At 42.0% G+C, this 21,513-nt stretch overlaps 1 protein-coding gene across 2 annotated transcripts in view; it reads right to left on the bottom strand.

Moving 5' to 3' along the window:
* Positions 1–21,513, bottom strand: part of ift172 (intraflagellar transport 172) — a 179,456-nt gene that overhangs the window by 135,426 nt on the left and 22,517 nt on the right. The window contains exons 1-8 of one of the 2 annotated variants that reach the window (XM_085996986.1): positions 11,515–11,714; positions 10,715–10,929; positions 8,346–8,469; positions 7,936–8,031; positions 5,375–5,536; positions 4,061–4,114; positions 2,334–2,437; positions 1,732–1,817 (exon numbers count right to left, since the gene is read on the bottom strand). In XM_085996986.1, coding sequence (XP_085853112.1) covers positions 1,732–1,817; positions 2,334–2,437; positions 4,061–4,114; positions 5,375–5,536; positions 7,936–8,031; positions 8,346–8,469; positions 10,715–10,929; positions 11,515–11,517 — 844 coding nt within the window. In that variant the 5' untranslated portion in view covers positions 11,518–11,714. Of the gene's footprint in view, positions 1–1,731; positions 1,818–2,333; positions 2,438–4,060; positions 4,115–5,374; positions 5,537–7,935; positions 8,032–8,345; positions 8,470–10,714; positions 10,930–11,514; positions 11,715–21,513 lie in introns of those variants that run through there. The other variant, XM_085996985.1, reaches the window with a different exon arrangement.

Genomic DNA, 21,513 nt, shown 5'->3' with positions numbered 1-21,513 from the left:
CTGCTGAGTATTTCCAGCATTTTCTGTTTTTATTACTAATGTGCACTGGTTGGGCCAAATGATCTGTTTCCGTGTTACAACTTCAATGTATTTCTATCCAATCACTGTTGCACCAATACCAATACTTCATGAAACATGGAGACAAAATTCCTTTTGTTGTTAATTTTACCAAAAAAGCAGAAGTACAAAGCAAGATTTCTCATTTAGTACTCAGTGACTTTTTTGTTAAAAATCATCAACAGGAGGAATTTCAACTTCATGATACTAATCACTGAATATATAAAAAGAATGATGAAGTTGGAATGCCTAGCTGTGGTAAACTTTGAAAAACTTTAAGTTAACAAAATTTGGTTAATATTTTTGAAAATGTCACTTTGTGTATACAAAATGGAAACACAGTAAAAACTGTTGAATAATGTCCTTCTCCAGCCTCCCAGTGTCATAAGTACAGTGTAAAACTGCTGTCACAAAATGGTATTGGGATACTGCTAAGAAAAATGATCTTCAATTGTTTTTGCAATTATAACTGCAAACCTTGCTTTTTAAACTTTCTTCTATAAATTTTGGAACCAAGGTGGTCTGTCCCATCAGCTTCTCTTCAGTGAATAGAAATATTGGAGAGATAGATGAAAAAGAATTTGGGTGTGATTACAAAGTATTCATTGAAAGTATCCCATCAATATGACCATATTATGAACAAGACTAATCATGTACTGGGATCCATCTTGAGGGCATGACACAAGTTATTTTAACACGGTACAACTCACTAACAAGGCTTATTAGAATACCTTGTGCAATTATGGGCATTCTACAAAATATTAATGGAAAGCATTTACAGAAAAGCAGCAATAACTCAGTTATATTGTTGGCATTGATATTGTATTGGAAACCATTTCTGGAATGGTGCAGAATTATACAGCACCTGTTTGAGGCAGTTTCATACTGTTAGAATCAATAGCTTAGTAAGATTATGCTACTTTAATTTTGAATAGATTCAAAATGAAAACCCCCTTCACATCAATACAAGCTATCCTCTATAATTTCAGCATACGTTTCATGGAAGACTTATCCAATTGGTGTTCATTATAGAAAAGGGAAACTAGATCACTACTCAATGTCTTTAAAATGATGAGAGGTAATGATTAATGTAGGTGTAAGTAGGTTATTTGATTATTTTTTAATCTTACCAAAGCAAGTACACAATGTTGACTGGCTACTTTTAAAAAGTCAAGAACAGGCCTAAAGGTTATGAGTAAAGGTACAGGTGGTCAAATATTCCAAGGAACATGGTTCTCATGCTTTTGTAAACATGGACGTGTCATCTGTGGAGGTGTAACAGGCCAGAGTTGGACACTGTGGGTTGGAAGGCGAGGCCAGTTCAGTTTTACTTGATTACCTTCGGGAGTCAGCAAGACAGTTTGCAGAGATTTATTTTCCTCAATGGTTTTACCTGCAGTTTGTTGGTTGCCTCCCTCAGAAGACTGATTTTATTGGGTAGAATCTATGATGGAGAAAAGCCTGTGGAAGTAATGGTCCTTATGGGCCAAACAGCCAATGCTTCATACTTTATTTGCATCATTTCAAATACAGGCCATCATTTTAGTAAAGCAGTCATGCACTAGGAGACATACATCACTAACTTTACCCATTGAATTAAATATGAAATCACCCTGAAATAAAGTGCAATTGATTAGTTACCATGCCATAAGTTATACTCTAGATTGAACCTACCAATTGCTATTGTCTTAATATCTACCAGATATGCCAGTTTCTTATTGTCTTCTACCCCTCTTTGTTTGCGTTCATTCAGGCGAACACTGTCAAATAATGTGAAAGAGAAAAACAATTCATCTCAGTCTAGAGCTTTTTATAAAATAAGGTCATTAATTCATATAGTCACTACCATTAATGAAGTCAATTTTACAACATGTGTATTTTCAACATTCAGTGGGATCTACACAGCCACCAACACTTCAAAGATAAAGCAGCAGCTTCAAATCTCAGAAGCCTGCTTTCCAGGGGAGGCAGAAAAACAACCTGCTAATCAATAAGCTGGCAGCTGTATCAATTCAGAGCAAGATGGTAAACAAAAAGGACAAGATCCCAGCTAATTCATATTAACCTTCATTGTGAGATTTTACTTCCAACCAGCCAGTCCAGTAGGTTAAAGTTCTGGAAGTTAGAAGAATCTCTGGAAGAGTTAAAAGATCTAATCATTCATTAATTTATTTTCTTGGGTAGAGATACATATTAGTACAAATGAAAGGCTTAGAAAGGTAAATTAAATGAGACAAAACACAAAACCTGGGGTTAAAAATCTATATAAGCCACACCTGATTAAGTGAGGGTTCATGAACTCTGTTCTAACAGATCCCAAAATGTCATTGTTGCCATATTCCACAAGTGTCAATTCACCAGCATTGAAGATCATGCACACCTGTAAGAGAAATGTACTTTAAACATGATTTAGAAAACACTTACTACACATCTTCCAATGTTGGATGAAAAAATACTGTTGCCTACAACAAAATATTGAACAGTAAAGTATTGATGTGTGCTAGTAGTTTGAACTGATTTCTTCAGAATACTGCACATATAGTTGATAAGACACTGTTGTAAATGTATAAAAGTCAAATTTTGACCACCATGGCCACGTTTGGTAGGATAAAAGCCAAAGCCCTGATTTCACAACATTGGCAGAAATCAAGATGAGCTGGTCCATGGCACAGGCTCATCAACTCTGGCAGTTCAAGTGCAGACTGCACCGGATATTTTGCCAGGAACCCATCCACCTAATTTGAATTGGCTTTTGGCACATGTAAAGCTTTCCCAGAGAGCTTGACCTGAAGCATACTTGGCTGGAGAGCCTATAATATGACAAGGTAGCAGCTCAAAAGGCTGGTGGTAGCAGAACAGTGGACTTATTCTTCACAATGGTAACTTGGAAGGAGGCTGTGCTCCACACTTCTGCATTCACTTCTTGTGAGGCCAGTCAAGCATGACACATACAAAAGATGTAAACAAGGGTGAGAATACAGATGCAATATAATTGGATTTCTGGTTAAGTTTTTGAGAAGGTAACTCATCAAAAAGTATTGCAGAAAATTAGCAGACATTGTATTAGCAGCAGTGTGCTGAGACGGGATGAATTGCGGCTGGATGGTCGGCGCCTGTGTGAATGGGAAGTATTCTGGATTGGAGTGACTGTGGTGACTGATGTCCTGCAGGGCTTGGTGTTGAAATTGCTATTCTTTAACATTTTCATAAATGATCTGGAAGAAGGTGCTGGGAGCATCAACGTTTGCAGATGACACCAAAATAGTAGGAGTGGTTAATATAGTGGAGGATGGGGACAAACTGCAGGTGGACCTAGACTGTTTGGGAGGTGAGCAAACAATTGATAGATATAGTTTACTACTACAACAACTTGCATTTGTATTGTGCCTTTATTTTAGTCTACTTAAATGACAACAGCAGCCAAAAAATAATGAAAAAAAAAGTATTGGCGAAAAAAGAATTAAATTTAAAAAAATGGCAGATCACCCAGCAAACTCAACAATTGAATGGAAAAGAAATGCAGCAAAATGTATTTGTAAACACAAAATAAAAAACATTAAAAACGATTCAAACAACCAGGTCTCCAGATTCCTGCTACAGCCATTTAATTTGGGCGAGGTGCATGTTGTGATTGAAGCCTTGCCTTAAGATGTGAAATTCACAACGGGATCAAATTTAAGTATGTAATCGATGCTGATGAGGTTTGCATGTGCCTGTAGTATGGCCTGATTCTGGTCCAAAAACTAAATGTCACCAAATGCAGTAAGCAGCAAACTTATCCTTAAATTACAATTTTTCTTTTTTTAAATTAACTTAATCTCTTCATTGTAAGACATATATCAGATATTCTGCAGTGGAAAATAAACATTTCAACTCAGCTTCTTCTCATTAAAAGCTTACCAAGAATAGCATGTACCCATGTTTCATTCATACAAAACAAAAATATATTTTTGTGACCAAACACACATTTAACATAACAATTTCAAAGTGAAGCAAAACTTACACTTTCATTATCAAAGTAAAGCTTTTCATTTCCACCAGACCCTTGCCAAGCAACCTAAAACAAAGCAGAAGTTATGAACATTTTCACTTGAAGTGAGATTACCAATTTACTCTATGGGTATTCGGGGTAATTTTGCTGTTTGCAGATATGGTATTTCACAAAAAGGTGAAAAAAATGTTAATTCTCACCTTGGAATTACCACTTGCAATATGTGTACACAAACAGGCTTGTATGAAATTCCTTAAATAAAAATGCAAATGCCTCATTTGAGAAAGTGGACGGAGGAATTTCATGCCCAATAAACATTGATATGCTAATATTGTACCCACATCATTGTGAAGCCTAAATAAATAAGTATTTTTAATTCTCTCTCTTCCTTGCCCATTACACCATTCCAAGGCTGACACAGTAAACAAGTGACCTGTTCCCAGATCTGAATCAATGTTACTCTGGTATTGGCCATCACAACGTATACAACAACCATAAAAGTTAAGTCACCCTCCTCCCAAGCAGGTGCCTCAGCTAAAATCACAAATTTAACAATGTGTGAAAATCACAGGTATGAACCCATTCCTACCACTCTGGCACAGTCTATTAGTACAATGTCACTGAGCTGTCTCACCAGAAGCACTGAAAGAAATATATTCCTTCTTGGAATACTACAACCAAATCTTAACACTACTCTTGCAATGCAGTTGCAAATGAGCCAGTGTCCCCACTGTCTAGTTACCCATGGGGAAAAACATCCTTGTGTGAACACTGACTGAGAAGAGAATCAGCCACAGATGTGATACCCTTTATAGTTAAATATCCTGCCAACACCATCTAGGCTCACATAGGTGGGTTAATAAAGATTTGCTGGTCCTCCTGGAACTGCAACCCAGGAGTGAGTATCTTCAGGAGAGGAGGGCAGAAAATTTGGAAGATAAAATTAAAAAATTAAGAGACATTCAAGGCTCTCTCAGGAGTCACACAGTTATAGAAGTGCACTGCACCTAGCAAGCCTGAAAACCGGCCACGTGTCCTGGGCCTAGGCGCATCCCCTGTGCAAGCCTGCACCCCTTGATAGGGTGCTCAGCTGGGGACCGCGGTGGAAACAAGAGCACGGCAGACCTCTTAGGCCAGCCTTGGACCCAATGACCCTGAAGAGAAGAAAAAGAATCTAACTTCAATAACAATCTATTCTTGGTGTGCATTACTACAAGAAAAAAAGGTGAGTAATGCAGATTGAAAAAGAGAGAATATACCCCTTCAAGCTTTAAAAAAAAAAGGTAAATATAACACCCAAGGCAGACGTCTGAATTCACACAATACCTCACTAAGTTTGTTGGTAGCCAAGTCTCCGAGAAGCAATGTGTCAGTGCTATGAGCCACCAGGTATCGATCTTTTCCCATGATCTTCACTTCATCGATTTCATACCCATAGTGGGACTTCAGCACTACTCTGGTACCAGTTGAAAGGTTCCTTACTATAACCTGATTTGAAAAAAAATAGGCAATGATACCTGTCCTGAGTTTCTTTTATTCATTTAATTTTATGGAGTGTTTAAAATAAATAGGTGTCTTTACATGACAAAGTAATATAATACGCAGTCTACTGAATACAGTTCATCAAGACATTCAATAACTTCAAAGTCATGATTCATAGGACCTAATGTTTGTACCATGTAAGGCAATACTTTAGGATGCAATACTGGAATTAATCACAGTCACAAAGCCATGGGTACAGACATTAGGTCCTATGAATCATGACTTTGAAGTTATTGAAACAGTGAAATATTAGGCTGGGCATAAACAAAATCTGCATGAAAAACAAAATGTTTTAAAAATAATAACAATTTCCAAAGACAATGGGGCCAATTTTCCCACAGGTGCGGGGAATTGTCGGGTTCCCCGAATGTCGGGTTCCGACACGAATCTAAATGGGTCAGCCAGCTGCAAGCAATTTTCCCTCAATTGGCCAATTTATTTCCAGCATGTGGGCACTCTTGCTAATTGTCCATTTCCAGTCAGAAAGCCCCACAGTATGATGTCATCATTCATGGTGCTTTCAAGGTCCACAGCAAGCATTGCATCCTCTGAAGGCTTCCAAACGAACCATACAGGATGGCAGAGGAGCCTGCAGTAGCTATGGCCAGTGCCAGACCCCAAGCTGCCTCCAAATTCGACGAGGCTTCACTGCAGGCATAATTGGTTGGGGTTAGGGCACACAGGGAGGTCCTCTTCCCTAGGTCAGGGAGAAAGAGGCCTCCCACTGAGACCAAGGCTGCATGGATGCAGGTATCAGCAGATGTCAACTCCCTGGGAGTCACCAGAAGAACCTTGGCATTACATCTCTAACTCCTTCCTTTACTCCCCCACAGTACCATCCAGAGCCCCTGTCCCCACTTTGGAGGAGGAAGAGGCTGTGCAGCCAGACTCCTCAGAGGAAGCTCCAACCTCTGAGGGCGCAGCGTCAGCAGAAGTAAGCGCACCCAGCACCAGCGCAGACACTCGCACCTCACGGGGACCTTCGGGACATAGAGTAGTGTTGTCACCTGGTGTTTCACAGCTCACAAGTGAGCATCAGCAGATTGTGGAGACAGGGACAGCAGTGGAGAGTCCTCATCGGAGGGCACAGGACTCTGCCAGCTCAGCTGCATGTCGACCCTCTGCCTCTGGGTCCATCCGCAAAAGAGGTGATGGATCTCCATGCACAGATGCAGGAGTCTCTGGCAGGTTTTGTCTCCAGGGTCGCTGCGAGTGTGGCGCAAATGGAGGAGTCCATTGCGAAGATGAGCTGAGCCTTTGCGTAGTCATTGGCGCATGAACGCATCACCATGCAAAGGTTGGCACCCTCCCTGGAGGAGATAAGTCGCCAGGGTATGGAAAACATGGTGCGTGTTCATTATAGAATGACATCTCTTGAGGAGCGATGGGCATCTATTGAACAGAGAAACCAGACCTTCATGAAAGTCCTTCTGAGTAGGACTGCCAATGCAGATACGGGTCCCCATGGCCTCCTGATGCGCAGCAAGGCGCTCTCAAGCCACATCCAAGCGCTGGCCCCTTCTGGCCTGTGCAGCTTCAGGTGAGTGAGCAGCAGCCTGGCGCTCCTGCTGCTGATGCTCCTGGTTCTGCTGCTGATGCCTCTGCTGCTGGGGTTCCTCTAATGGCATGAAGGGAAGGGAAAAAAGGCCTCCCATACTTCTGGTAGATGCCTCCGTTGAGGAAGCGCTGAGTGAGGGTGCCGAGCGGTGCTTCACAGGAGCTCACACTGGAGAAGTGTGTGAGGCTCCAACCTTCCACAGCTGTGCCTAAGCCTTGAACAAGTTGCCCCAAGCTTGAAACAACAAGGTCCTGCAACCTACAAATGCTGTCTGATTAAATCTCTTCTTTTCTGATTGACCTGCAGCTGAAAGTAAGCGAGCCAATATTGTTCACGCCAGGTTTCATCAGCGGTGTTCCCACCAGGCGCGTTTAGCGTGGGGAAAGGCTGAAAATTGCAAGGGCCCCTTAAAATAGGATTACAGATGCCAATTATTGCTCATTAGGCTCCCGCCGACCAGTTGAGCCTGCTGCGGGCGGGACTGATTCGGGTCACGCTGAAACAACGGGGCGAAAGTCGGACGGGGCGGGGAGTCGCGACCCCCTATTTCTGCGATTTTCAACCCCCGCCCGCCTGAAACCCCGCCTGACGGCTCCAGGAAAATTGGGGCCAATGTGTGAGGGGAGGAGGCTTGGCTGATTACATTTTGTTACAAATATCTGAATTTTGCGTTAAACTATTAGTATTGTATAATTATTTTTACTTTCATTTATAAATACAAATTCCAAAGCTAACTGCTTGAACTACACCATGAGTGGTAAAAGGGAAGCCAATTTTTGCTACCTACCTGACTGAGGCCAACATACGTCATTTCAAATTTGTTCTTGTAGATAGATCTACGCAGACAGCAATCAAACTGTTCCACACCTCCACAAAGAGTGCCCTGTAAATTAAACACGACAGGGGATGTATAATATTTTCCTCTTCTGTAATTTTAACAAAAAAACTAACATGGGTATAAAATGGGAAACACCGCTTTTTACTCATGTTTATTTTTTCTGCTAAAACAGAAAAATATATCCCATCATAAATTTATCCCATAGTAGGAAGTTAAACATTTGTTTTAAACCATCCAGGAGGTAATATGATGAAGTCATTGTATTTATCTTTCATGTATAAAAATGGATTTGCTGAAAGTTGTATTTTAGAAGCTCAAAAACAGCTGTTGATGAAGCAGATTTTGTTTTGAATACTAACCGCACATAGTCTAGAACCATCCTTTTTCCAGGCTAAGGCAGTAATGGTGTAAAGATTTGGGATCTCTTTTGGTCTAGACTCATCCCATGCACTTCTACGAGGACTCCAGTTTAGCACTCTGAGCCTGCAAAAAAAGCACCCGATTTAGGCTAGCGAACATAAATTAGTAACTTACAACAATGTCCAAAACAGGTAGCAAGCTTTTTCCTACTTTAAAAAAAACACACATCTTCATGATAAAATTAATAACATACAAATGATGAGCAAACCCAGTGTAGTTGTCTATACTGAATGGAATTGCTGCATCAATTAGATGCAAGACCACAATGAGGAAAATGTCCAAAATTAGATTAGTCTGAAAAAATAAGTCCATTCATCTTCTGAAGTGATGTGGGTATGCAGTACAAATCCTAAGTGTTATCGAGAGAAAATAAATGGGTCTATTGTTCGCCTTGGGCACACTATTCCAAATCACTTTGCACATAAAGTCTCGCAGCATTCGATAGCAAGTGCCGGTTTGCCTACGAGAGCTGGTTTATGTGTTGCATACAAGAAAAATAGGCTGGAAATTGCGGTCGGAGGCTTCCCGCGGGCGAATGCTTCTGTCACCTCTGCTTCACCTGCCATCTATTCCATCAACATGGGTGCTGTTTATACTGTCTCACCTTGGTCCTCAGAATCCGACCATGATCAGCCCCAACACCAGCAGCACCAGGCACACCAGCAGCACCAACAACAACAACCTTCTCCGCAATCACCTGATGCTACACAGGACATCAGCACCCGACCACATTGCTGCCCAGGAGGCCAGGGATGGCCTCATCATGGTCAGATTTAGTTAACTTTACGCTGTACACCCATATGGCTGCCACATGATGTGCCAGGTTGGCACCACCCCACACCAACACCATAAATCATCCCTGCAATGACCAAGCCATTCCTTTCACACTCACACCATTGCCCGGGGGGGGGGGGGGTGGTACCGCTAAGTCTCACCATTCACTGGAACTCAATAAGCAACGTCCAAAGGTGCACACAAATCTGTCCAAGTGTTGAAAATAAAGATTTTTATGTTTGACACTACATTAACACAAACTTTACATAAACATTGGATAAAACACCCAAGTGGCTACCCTTGTGTGTTGTTAGTTGGTATGATTGCACTGCGATGAGGGTGAGTGTGAGGGGTGGCTAGTGAGATGGGAATGTGATAATATAGATAGAGAGGGATGGGTGGAGGTGCAAGGTAAGTTGGTGTGAGTGAGGAGGTGCAGGAGTAGGGTTGGGAAGGCAGAGTGATGGGAATGTGATGAGAGGCACAGGAGAATGAAGGCGAGTGTGGCTTTGTACTAATGCTTTGTGATCTAATGAGATCATTGAAAGGTTTGCGCCACTGCACCCAGGTCCTCCTGAAGACATCCCTGTTTGTGACCTCCTCTGCAATGTGCAACCATGTTGTGTTGGTCTCCTGCTGAGGGCTCTTCCACCCATCGGAAGAGAAGAGGACCTCACTGCATGCTGTGACTCCCTCCATAAGCATATGGAGGACATTGTGGGAGAACCTGGGTGCAGCCGTGCACCTCTGTGCAGTGATTGTCAGTGTTTGCAGCACCTTAATGCTGTAGAACACGGACAGCACAAATGTCAAAACAAAATTGGCCATGGTCCCTTTAAGGAAACCGGCTGATAATGCATCATAAATGACTTCACCAGATCCGCTTCCTCTAATTGGACCGGGAAACGCGCTGGCCGGGCTTAACAAGTCCTATCAATGTAAATTCATTTTAGGCAGCGGGATGGAGCCAGCAGCAGGGCCGCAACCCACAACCGACATCACCCGTACCGGACCCGCCGAAGTAAGGAAAATCCCAGCCTTCGTGTCAAGAAAAAGTGTCAGCCCTGCTTCTGATCATTATTCAGCAAACCCTATTGAAATTGCACATGCATGGCTATTAGGAGAAAATAAGTCAATGTGGCTGTGATGCTGCTCCCTTGGTCAAATCTCACTGTCTAGGTTCACACATGAAGAATGCCCACTAGGCAAGGTACCAAAAAAGATGAAGAAAAATATGTGAGAAAAGAGATTAAAGTAAAAGAAAAGTGACATATCATGCTCACAATTTCACCAACCTATTTACATTTTACTATTGATGTGGATAGGAACTTAGGAAATTTTAATTGGGAAACATGAAAGTACTGCCCCCCAGCATCCTCAATTCAACATGGGGAAAACATTGGAAGAAATGGTTAGTATATTTTATATAACCGCCATAGTAAGGATACATTATTTAAATCCTTTATTGGCATAATCTTGCACAACAAAATGCCAAAACATTTCAACAATAAATGTAATTTCTTTATCATTTTACCTGTCATAGCTGCCAATGACTACAGACTGACCACTAGGGCTAGTGGCAGCTACTGTGAACTCTTTTTCGGCAGTATCTCGGCCATAATCAAACTGTTGGATAACGTGGCCCTCCTTTCCATAGGCAATGATCTTCTTATCACATCCAGCAGCTACAATGCTATTTACAGCCCAAGCTAAGGCATAAGGTGGACAACAGTGTGTAGCTAGCTTACCCTGAAACAAAAAAGTTGCATTTCACAATTTAATAAGGTACCATTTTAACAGTAGACAGCATTACAGTATTACAAAAAATTGATTTATTTTTTATCTCAAGATAAATGAAATGTACATCTATCAATATTTCCTCAGACTGGTAAATGGAGGCATAGATTGCAAATGAGTGAGGCTTCTGAACATTGGACAGCAACCACAGCATTGACTTATCAAATAAAATGTACCAGTGAGAAAATGGATTTAGAAACAGTCAAATGAATACCTATGACCACAGGACTATGAGGCAAATAGCTTTACTACAGAACCATGGGATTTATTTTGTTAAAAGGATATTAACTTACACTAATTGTGCTGGAAAAGCCAATATTAGTTAGCCTCAAGTTAAGATTATTTTCTTTTTCTTGGTTCCACTGATTTCATCATAGAAATTAGAATCAACCCACACAAAATATATATGTGAACACTTAAGAAATTTAGTTACCTTACAATAAAAACAGGCAATACATTATGCGCACAGAATATTGAGTGTCTAGAAATGATTTCCAAGCAGAAATCTCATCGAGGTGTTTGGATAATGTCACAAACCATGGCATGAGTTATTGAGAACCATCTTCTGAACTCAAGGATGAGATAGTGTCAGACGTGACTCAGTCGGTAGCACCCTTGCCTCGGAGTCAGAAGTTTGTGGGTTCAAGCCCCACAAAAATCTAGGCTGACAATCCAGTGTAGTACTGAGGGAGTGCTGTTTCTTCAATGTAAAAGCTGATGAGCGGCCTGCGCGGGACCTCCAGATGGCCGCAGCTTAGCGGGAACGTTGCTCATATGCATTTGCTTACCTTAAGTTGGAGAATAATCAGTTTTATTACATGGGCTTGCAATCCAACAATAATTATCCCTTCCACTCCAAGCTATCCTGTCAGCAGCAGGATTTCTCTCCCCTCCTTCCCCCACTCGTCCCATTGCAGCTGAATAGAGTCTCTCTCTCTCCCCCTGGCTCAAATCGGTCTCTCTGACCCTCCGGTCTTCTCAATTTAACAGATTTTCTCTCGCCAATGCCAACAGGGTAGCTTTCCTTCTCTCTTTATTGCACGCCGCTCAAAAGGGTCACATCAACTACCTGCATTTATATAATGCATTTAACATAATATAAGCACTGAGCTGCTTCAGAGACAAAAAGAGATGCTGAGCAATAGGACAGGAATTGGGAAGGAGATCAAAGACATAGTCGAAGAGGGAAGTTTTTAAAGAAGCTCATGAAGGTGGGGTAAGAGAGGCAACAAGGCAGAGAGGATAGGGAGAGAGCTCCAGGGCAGGGAGCCCAGATGGCTGAAGGCTCTGCCATCAATGGTGGCATGGGGGCAGAGAAATTGCGAAGGAGGCCAAAGTTGGAAGACCAGAGGATCTGTAAAGGCACATAAAGCAGGAGGAAGCTGCAGAGGTTTGGGGTAAGGGATAAGGATGTGGTGGGATTTGTAAATGAGCACAAGAGTTTCAATGCATTGGAGGATGGGAGCCAATGGACAGGTCAGTTAAGACAAGCAGGACAGGATGCAGGTAAAATAGTTGCAGACAAGTTGGAGCTTATGTAGGGATGAAGAATGGAAGTCTGACAAGAGGTTATTGGACAAGTTGAGCCTGGAGGTGATGAAGGTATGGATGAGGATTTCAGCAGCAGTGGGAGAAGGGAAGAGGACAATGATGTTCTGATTGTGGAAAATGGTGGTCTTAGTGATGGGTAGGTGTTACATTTTGGGGTTTTTATGCTAAAAATTATTTTTGGGTTTAGCATCACCAGCCGCACCAATAAGCGGACTTTGTGCCCCACTGAACCAGAACGTTCAATATCTAGGTAAATGTAATGAGACCCAATGATTGAACAGAGAACCTTTGCCACTGTATTCCACTTATTGCAACATATCACTTGTCCCTATGTGATCTCCTTGAATATACACTCCATCAGGCTGAGGGTCAAACTATAAACCAACAGACAAGTTTAGTTAATAATAAACTGGTAAATAAACAGCATGCAGTACAAACAGTATATTTACAGATTTTACAAGATTTACTATTCTCCTCAAAATGGCAGAACAACAAAGACGTCACTGTCTTTTATTGTCCTGTGCTGTCAAAATAAACCTGATCCCTGGAACACTGTTGCTCACTTCTTACATTGCAAAGCACTACCATAGAGTCTCTATGGTATCTGTGCTGGCTTCAGAAATACTGCTGATTAATTTAAAATTAGCAACAGATATATCTAGTACACTAGTCAACTTCCTGTGGGCATGGCACATGGGGAGTCAGGACAAAATGTAGTCTTCAGGTGAAAGGGGGTTAAAGGGAAGGAGTGCAATGTAATTCAGTCCCTATTTTAAAGTCATACATACTATTTTTATATTTCCACTGTAAACTTCTATGTGTACATTTATAATGGAAACAGCCTATATAAACTTGTCATGCTGGAATTATACCCTTCCGCTAGTGGTGGCGCTGCAGTGCCTCCACTGGGGAAGGGCGCAATTACAGCATGACAAATTTACATTGACAATTTCAGATTATACATGTGGACATAGGAATTTATAACTAAAAAAGTTAGCAGAAACTGAGTGCCGATGTAAGATCTTTTATATATGTATAGACATTAAAATCTCTAAGTGGGTCATCGCATTCCTTTTTAAAATGATTTGAAAACTCCAATGTCACCCAATCTCGATGAGAAAATCCATTATAAAACTATTCACATTTACCTGCGGTAACTGTTACGCTTGTAGGTGGTTACACTGTAATAGGAGTTTGCAATGTTAAAGTGTTCTGCTTGTGATTTAATGTTAAATGACTGGCTTCCTTTATACAGATTATAATCTACTACTGTCTTTGTTTGAGCAGAACATGGCCAGTAAAAGCTGAAAAAAAATCCTGGATAAAATGACCAGTGTAACATAGAAATCGGAGTCAGTAAATAAGTCTCTCTAGAATTACAGGCAGTAAATCTCTGTAAAAATTGGGGTAGTGTAGGAATAGGTGTATTCCTAACAAATAGCGGCGCTTGACTCGGAAGAACAACAAACAGGATTTTAATGTTGGATAAGATGAAGTACAGCAAACAATGTAGAACGATGCAGGAGAGAGGAGAGTCGTGGAACAGGTCTTTCCCCAGTGGGGACGCCACGAGGACTGACTCGGCAGTCCTGTGGATTGCGTGATGACGTCATCGCATTTTCCCGTGCTTGGGCAGTCATGTGAATGGCGCGATGACGTCATCGCGTTCTCCCGGCACTGCAGCTGGCCGTTGCGGCTGAAGTCGCGGGAGGCCGAGCTGAGCCGGCGATTGCCGCAGGAGCGGGAGGCCGAGCTAGGCCGGCGATTGTCGCGGGAGGCCGAGCTGGGCCGGCTCGCGTTTAGGTGAGTCACGTGATGCGCGACGTGACGTCATCGCGTTAGCCCGCGTTTGGGTGAGTCACGTGATGCGCGACGTGACGTCATTGCGTTAGGTCGTGTTCTTAAAGAGGCAACGCCCCGTACATGCAAACTGTATATAAACATAGTTAAAGTTAAAGGGAATTATAAGTAAGGGACACTCGGTGGTACCGCTACAGTAGCATAAATCCATAATTACTTAATTCTGAGGACAATTGGTAAGTCACCAGTATTAACTTTGCTGCTGCTGTTTTTTTTATATATATTTCAATATAATTAACTCCTTCCTTTCATTTCTCCCTTCCAAAATTTATTTTTCCTACTGAGCCTCTATCTATGCTCCCTCCTGACGCACCGTGGAACTCAGCCATAGGGCCATTGGCCATCCACTCTCCAAAGCTTCTCGCTTCTCCTTTTCTTTTTGCTGCCTCAGTTCAGCCTAGTTTAACCAGCATTCCTCCACTTCCAAGAGCCAATCCCAAGTTACCATCTGATGGGGTTCTGATGAAAGGTCATCGACCTGAAATGTTAACTCAGTTTCTCTCTCCACAGATGCTGCCTGACCTGTTGAGTGTTTCCAGCATTTCACATTTTTACTTCAAGTTATCATCTGCTGCTTTTGTGCCTTGAACGCCTTTCCCCAAAGTTCCCCGTCCCTGCCCTGACTTTTTCTGGCTGCCCCCAGCAAAACATTCTCATGGCTTCTTGCAACACTCTAATCATGGATACTTGTACTCGGAAGTATACAAAAAAAATTGGTCTAGAAATTGTGGTCGGAGGTGTACCTCCGGAGTACACCTCTGACCAGGGAAACAATTACAAAAGTACCGCCTGGCGCCCAGGCTGCGAAAAGTTGCGGTCTCAGGCCTCCAGGCGGAAGGCAGCGCAATCGTCCACGGATCCCAGGGATGCAGGCAGTTCAGAAGCGTACCTGGGATCTCATGGGCCCAGTCCTCCAATTAGTAAGCAGAATTCTATTTCAATCATTGATGATGGGAATCCCCTAATGATATGCAATGAAATCCCAAAATCTAATAATTATACAATGTACAGAATTGGAATTTTATTCATAAGTTTCTTCATTGCACCAACCTCAATAAAAATTTGAGTTTTTTCATAATTTTATACATCATTAAGACTGTATTTACACGAACTCATTTAATAAAGTGTATGTGCATAATTTAGGATCTAAAAATAATTTAAGCCGTAGATATCCTCTTACACTGAGGCAGGTAGACCCTACACCTGCTTGCATCAACCGTAAGACTTACGTGGGCAATTCCTGGCCAGTTGCCGGGCAAATAGCCCAACTCTGTGCCAGTGATTGTTTTTTGGACCCCCCCCCCCCCCGCCACAGATGGCCCGTCAACGCAAGCGCATGCGGAAATCTGGAACTTACTGAGCATTTCAAAGGGATTACGATGGCATACTCTGACACACACTGCAATTTCAGGGCCATTATCTTTGTCTCTCTCGCTCTCTCTCTCCTTCCTCCTTCATTTCTGCTTCTCTCTTGTTCCGAACAAGCAAATATAAGAGTAACCTATACAATTCCTATTCCTATCTAAATTCTTATGTGGACCTTTGCCCATGTAAATTCATCATTTCTTGATTGTGCAATCTGCCCACCAGGTTCCCACAAATCACTCAAAATGCTGTCTGAATGTTTTTTTCATCCACCATTTCTTTCCCAGCAACTGAAGTCTATTGTGTCCAAAGTATTTATAAAAAATAAAAAGTTCATAAAATTACACATTTCACAATAACATGATTATATTGATCCATTGAATAGTCATGTGTGTCTTTTAATGCCTTCATTAAAGTTTGTCAAGCTTGACTTTAGACTTGATACTTCTTCTCAGAGCTGTGATGCTGTTAGATCAATTCAAATTGTGCAGTCTGAGCACGTGCAGTGTTCCCAATTGCAGTAATAGTGTGGAGGACAAATTCATGGAATGTATACAAGATAGTTTTCTAGATCAGTATGTTCAGGAACCAACTAGGGAACAGGCTATTTTAGATCTAGTATTGTGTAACGAGAAAGGGTTAATTAATAACCTTGTAGTAAAGGGGCCTTTAGAGAAGAGTGACCATAATATAATAGAATTTTATATTGCGTGTGAAAGTGATTTAGTTAAATCCGAAACTAGGGTCTTAAATCTACACAAAACAAACTATGTAGGTATAAGGGGTGAGTTGGCTAAGGTAGATTGGGAAACTGCATTAAAAGGTATGACAGTAGACAAGCAATGGCTAGCATTTAAATAATTAATATATAATTTACAACAAATATACATTCCTTTAAGGCACAAAAGCCCCATAGGAAAAGTAATCCAACCGTGGCTAACAAGAGAAGTTAAAGATAGTATTAGATCAAAGGAAGGGGCTTATAATGTTGCCAAAAAGGGTAGTAAGCCTGAGGATTGGGAGGAATTTAGAATTCAGTAAAGGAGGACCAAGAAATTGATAAAGAAAGGGAAAATAGAATGAGAGTAAACTAGCAAGAGACATAAAAACAGACTGTAAAAGCTTCTATAGGTATGTAAAAAGGAAAAGATTAGCAAACGTAAACGTGTGTCCCTTACAGGCTGAGACAGGTGAAATTATAATGGTGAGTAAGGAAATGGCAGAGAAATTAAACAAATACTTTGGCCGCGATTTTGTCATTGGTGCCGGTATGGGTGCGGTACAGCTGGTTTCCAGCTTCCTGTCCCGCCCCCAGCTGCCTCCGCTCCACAGACATGATTTTACCTTGATTGACCTTGTTAAGCCCGCCCTACGGGCTTGCCGGCCAATTAACAGGAAGTGGGTCTGATGACGTCATTTGATGACGTGTCATCAGCCAGTTTCCTTAAAGGGACCATGCACAACTTTATTTTGACAGTTGATTTCTCAGTGTTTGACAGCATTGAGGTGCTAAAAATACTGACGATCACTGCACAAAAGTGGCCTCTTGCACCCAGGCTCTCCAATAACTCCCTCCATATGCTGGAATAGATGACAGCTGCAGGTGAGATGACAGAAGCAATCTGTCACTGGTGAGAGAGGGTCTCCCAATGAGGTGGCACTGGACATATAGTTGGATTTAAAAACTTGTAAGCTAAAGAAATCTGTAAATGTTTAAAAAATTCAGTTGTAGGGTTCTCAAAATTCCCACATTCCCCAAAAGTTATGGATAAAGGGACCCTCTATGGACAAGTTGGTAAAAAGGGTATCCAAAATGGCTTCTACAACCTCGTGACCAAAAGTACAGGATTTTAAAAGCAAGGCCCTGCAAACAGGCAGGCACTTTTTCAATAGCCTGAAACTAAACCTAAAATGCATAAATCTGTGAAGAGACTTTGTGGAGCCAGACAGCTAAAGCAAACACCGAATATGCATTCATTCACCTTGAAACAGATCAGGTTAGAATGGGCCTAAATCGAGGCCATTAGGTTTCTGCATATTTAATCGGTAACAGCTCACAGTAGCCATCAAACCAGGATAAGGACAATTAAGTTTCATAAATGACAAACAGCCAGGACATCGAAGCCATTAAACACGGAGACAACCACTCCAGAAGTCGTTAAAGTAAATGGCTGTAATCATTTTAAACGAGCCCGCCAAAAGTTAGACAAAGGACTGACCTGGTTTGGCGCGCAGATAAGGAATGAAGAATCGGGTATAATTGTAGGCCCATCGGTAGTGATCGGTCTCTTAGCGCTCTTGCTTTTGCCCCTTATCGTTTGGCCGTTGGCCTGCTGCCTCTCGTTCTCGTGCCCTGGCCTCGTGGCGGGTTCTCTTCTTGCTCCCCACACTGCTCAACACCAAGGACGCCCATTACTACACCGAGGGCCCAACACGGGAGGAGAATGAGACCAGAGTTCAAAACCACACAGGACACACAGGCCACAAACAGGCAGACGAGACGAGACAAAGAATACGGTAAACTGATAAAGGCAGAGAAGGGCAGCGAAAAGACACATTGGGGGCCAAACGCCTAGTTATAAGCTGGTGTTTGACGAATAAACTGGTGTTCGAAGCATGGGTAGTAAAATCAGTTTAACAATATAAACCGCCAACCGAGCCCCAACCGTTTTAAAAACTCGGCAACGACTAAACCGCCCGAGGAAGAAGAAGACGATGAAGGCGCGACTCGGCGACAACGTTAGCTATGGAAAAGGAGGGTGATTCGCATAAACAACTCCACCGCCGCGCCCTGTGACCACGTGGCGACGAGATACCCCAAAGGACAGCAAGAGCGGACCCCAAAAATCGCAACCGTTAAAAGTCAACAGGTTTCGAATTGGTGAGCATAAATCCCTGGCCACTCATAGCTTAATCTAGTTAGGTATAGGGGTAGGTTAAGGATAAGGGGATTTTAATGTATTTGTTTCCCTCGATGTGCCGTGTGTTCCCCATTCCCATATAAAAGTGTATTATTTTTATATGCCTGTAATCAGCTTAGTAATTCTCAGTATTGTGTTTTATTCTGCCTTTAATAAAAATTACAGTTTGCTTGCACCGAACCACTTGTCTACTAGTTTTTCTGTATCGCCGCCTGTACCTAAGTCCGGTGTCTAGAACCCAGGGGGTGTGGGAGCGATTCGAACCGCTCAGAGACAGTCAGAGGCGAAGCTGACTGGGCACACGTCAACCCCCTACAAATAACCAACATTTTCTTTGCTCTGAAACTCACCGTGTGCAACATTGGATCCTTCACATCACTTCTGCAGCTGTCATCATTCCACAAACATTACAGCAGATTCACAACACCGCCACACTAACCTGGCATGGTGTCCGGACATCGGGAAACCCGAAACAGAAGCGGGAAAATCCAAAAACAGGCTGAAAACTACTGACAAGTACCCATTAATAGGCAGGTAATTGCCTTTAATCCGCTTCCCGCCGCTAGGTGTCGGGTCCATTTGCAAATCGGGGACCTGACACTTGAGAAGGTTGTTTGGAGGCGAGTTGACAGCGGGATTGGAACCCACCGTCAATCAAAACGAATTTAACCTCTGACCCGCCTCCAAACCCGCCCACTGAGCACTGGCAAAATCGCAGCCATTGTGTCTGTCTTCACGGAAGAAGACGCAAAAAGCCTCCTGGAAATAGTGAAGAACCAAGAGTCCAGCGAGAATGAGGAAGTGAAAGAAATTAGTATTAGTAAAAAAATAGTACTGGAGAAATTAATGGGACTGAAAGCTGATAAATCCCCTGGACCTGATGGCCTACATCCTAGGGTTTTAAAAGAGGTGGCTATATAGTGGATGCATCTTCCAAAATTCCATAGATTCTAGAACGGTTCCCGCGAATTGGAAGGCAGCAAATGTAACCCCACTATTTAAGAAAGGTGGGAGAGAGAAAATGGGGAACTACAGACCAGTTAGCCTGAAATCAGTAGTAAGGAAAATGTTAGAATCTACTATTAAGGATGTGCTAACAGGGCACTTAGAAAATAATAATAAGATTGGGCAGAGTCAACACGGATTTATGAAAGGGAAATCATCTTTGACAAATCTGTTATTTTGAGGTTGTAACTAGCAGAATAGATAAGGGGGAACCAGTGGATGTGGTATAATTGGATTTTCAGAAGGCATTCGAGCAGGTGCCACATGGGATTGGAGGTAATATACTAGCATGGATTGAGGATTGGTTAATGGACCGAAAACAGAAAGTAGGAATAAACGGGTCATTTTTGGGTTGACAGGCTGTAACTAGTGGGGTAGCGCAAGGATCAGTTCTTGGGCCTCAGCTATTCACAATCTATATCAATGATTTGGATGAGGGGACCAAATGTAATATATCCAAGTTTGCTGATGATACAAAGCTAGGAGGATGCAAAGAGAGGATATAGACAGGCTAAGTGAGTGGGCAAGAACATGGCAAATGGAATACAATGTGGAGAAATGTGAAGTTAACCACTTTTGTATGAAAAATAGAAAAGCAGAGTATTTTTTAAATGGTGAGAGATTGGGAAATGTTGGTATTCAGAGGGATTTAGGTGTCCTTGTACACGAATCACTGAAAGTTAACATGCAGGTACAGCATGCAATTAGGAAAGAAAATGGTATGTTGGCCTTTATTACAAAAGGATTTGAGTATAAGAGTAAAGACGTCTTACTGTAATTATATAGGGCCCTGGTGAGACCGCACCTGGAGTATTGTGTACAGTTTTGGTCACCTTACCTAAGGAAGGATATACTTGCCATAGAGGGAGTGCAACGAAGGTTCACCAGACTGATTCCTGGGATTGGGGGATTGTCCTACGACTGAGTAGACGAGACCAATATTCTCTAGAGTTTAGAAGAATGAGAGGTGATCTCATTGAAGCATACAAAATTCTTACAGGGCTTGATAGAGTAGATGCAGGGAGGATGTTTCCCCTGGCTGGGGAGTCTAGAACCAGGGGTCACAGTCTCAGAATAAGGGGTCGGCCATTTAGGACAGAGATGAGGAGAAATTTCTTCGCTCAGAGGATGGTGAATCTTTGAAATTCTCTACCCCAGAGGGTTGTGGGGGTTGAGTTGTTGAGTATATTCAAGACAGAGATCTATAGATTTTTGGATATTAAGGGAATCAATGGAATATGGTGATAGTGCAGGAAAGTGGAGTTGAGGTAGAAGATCAGCCATGATCTTACTGAATGGCAGGGCAGGCTTGAGGGGCTGAATGGCCTACTCCTGCTCCTATTTCTTATGTTCTTATGCTCTTATCAGTATCACACAGTCAGTTGAACTACTGGAATATTTTTCAGTAGCTTCTAAAAGCAACTTCACGAAGGGGGGTATGCATGAGGTAAGTGTGGATTTTGTTCAGAGGTCGGCGGCATACTCCTTAGCTACGCCGTCGACCGCAATTTCAGGGCCAACATTTTTAATATATAAAACAAGCATATGTAGATTATGGATAGATGTATACTGTAGTTGGCATAGATAATTTTATTGCCTTTTCATTCTTTTTTGTAATTATTGGGCATTATAGCAGACATCGGTGGTTAGGATGCTCTGTGCAGTAGCCCCTTCAGTGAAGGATTAACAATTGTGATGTAATTACTACATTTATTGAGTCATAATCTACAATTTACCCAAAGTACAAGTCAATATTCATGTTATACTGATGTGCAGCAAAACCTACATATCTTAAGCTCTTTTGGCCATTTGGAAAGAAATATTGAGGTTTTAG

This window comes from Somniosus microcephalus, chromosome 9 (assembly GCF_052327205.1).
Source record: "Somniosus microcephalus isolate GS21.2 chromosome 9, FLI_Smic_1.0, whole genome shotgun sequence".
Lineage (NCBI taxonomy): Eukaryota > Metazoa > Chordata > Chondrichthyes > Squaliformes > Somniosidae > Somniosus > Somniosus microcephalus.
Note: the sequence above shows the minus strand (reverse complement) of the source record. Positions and strands in the feature narration are given on the sequence as shown.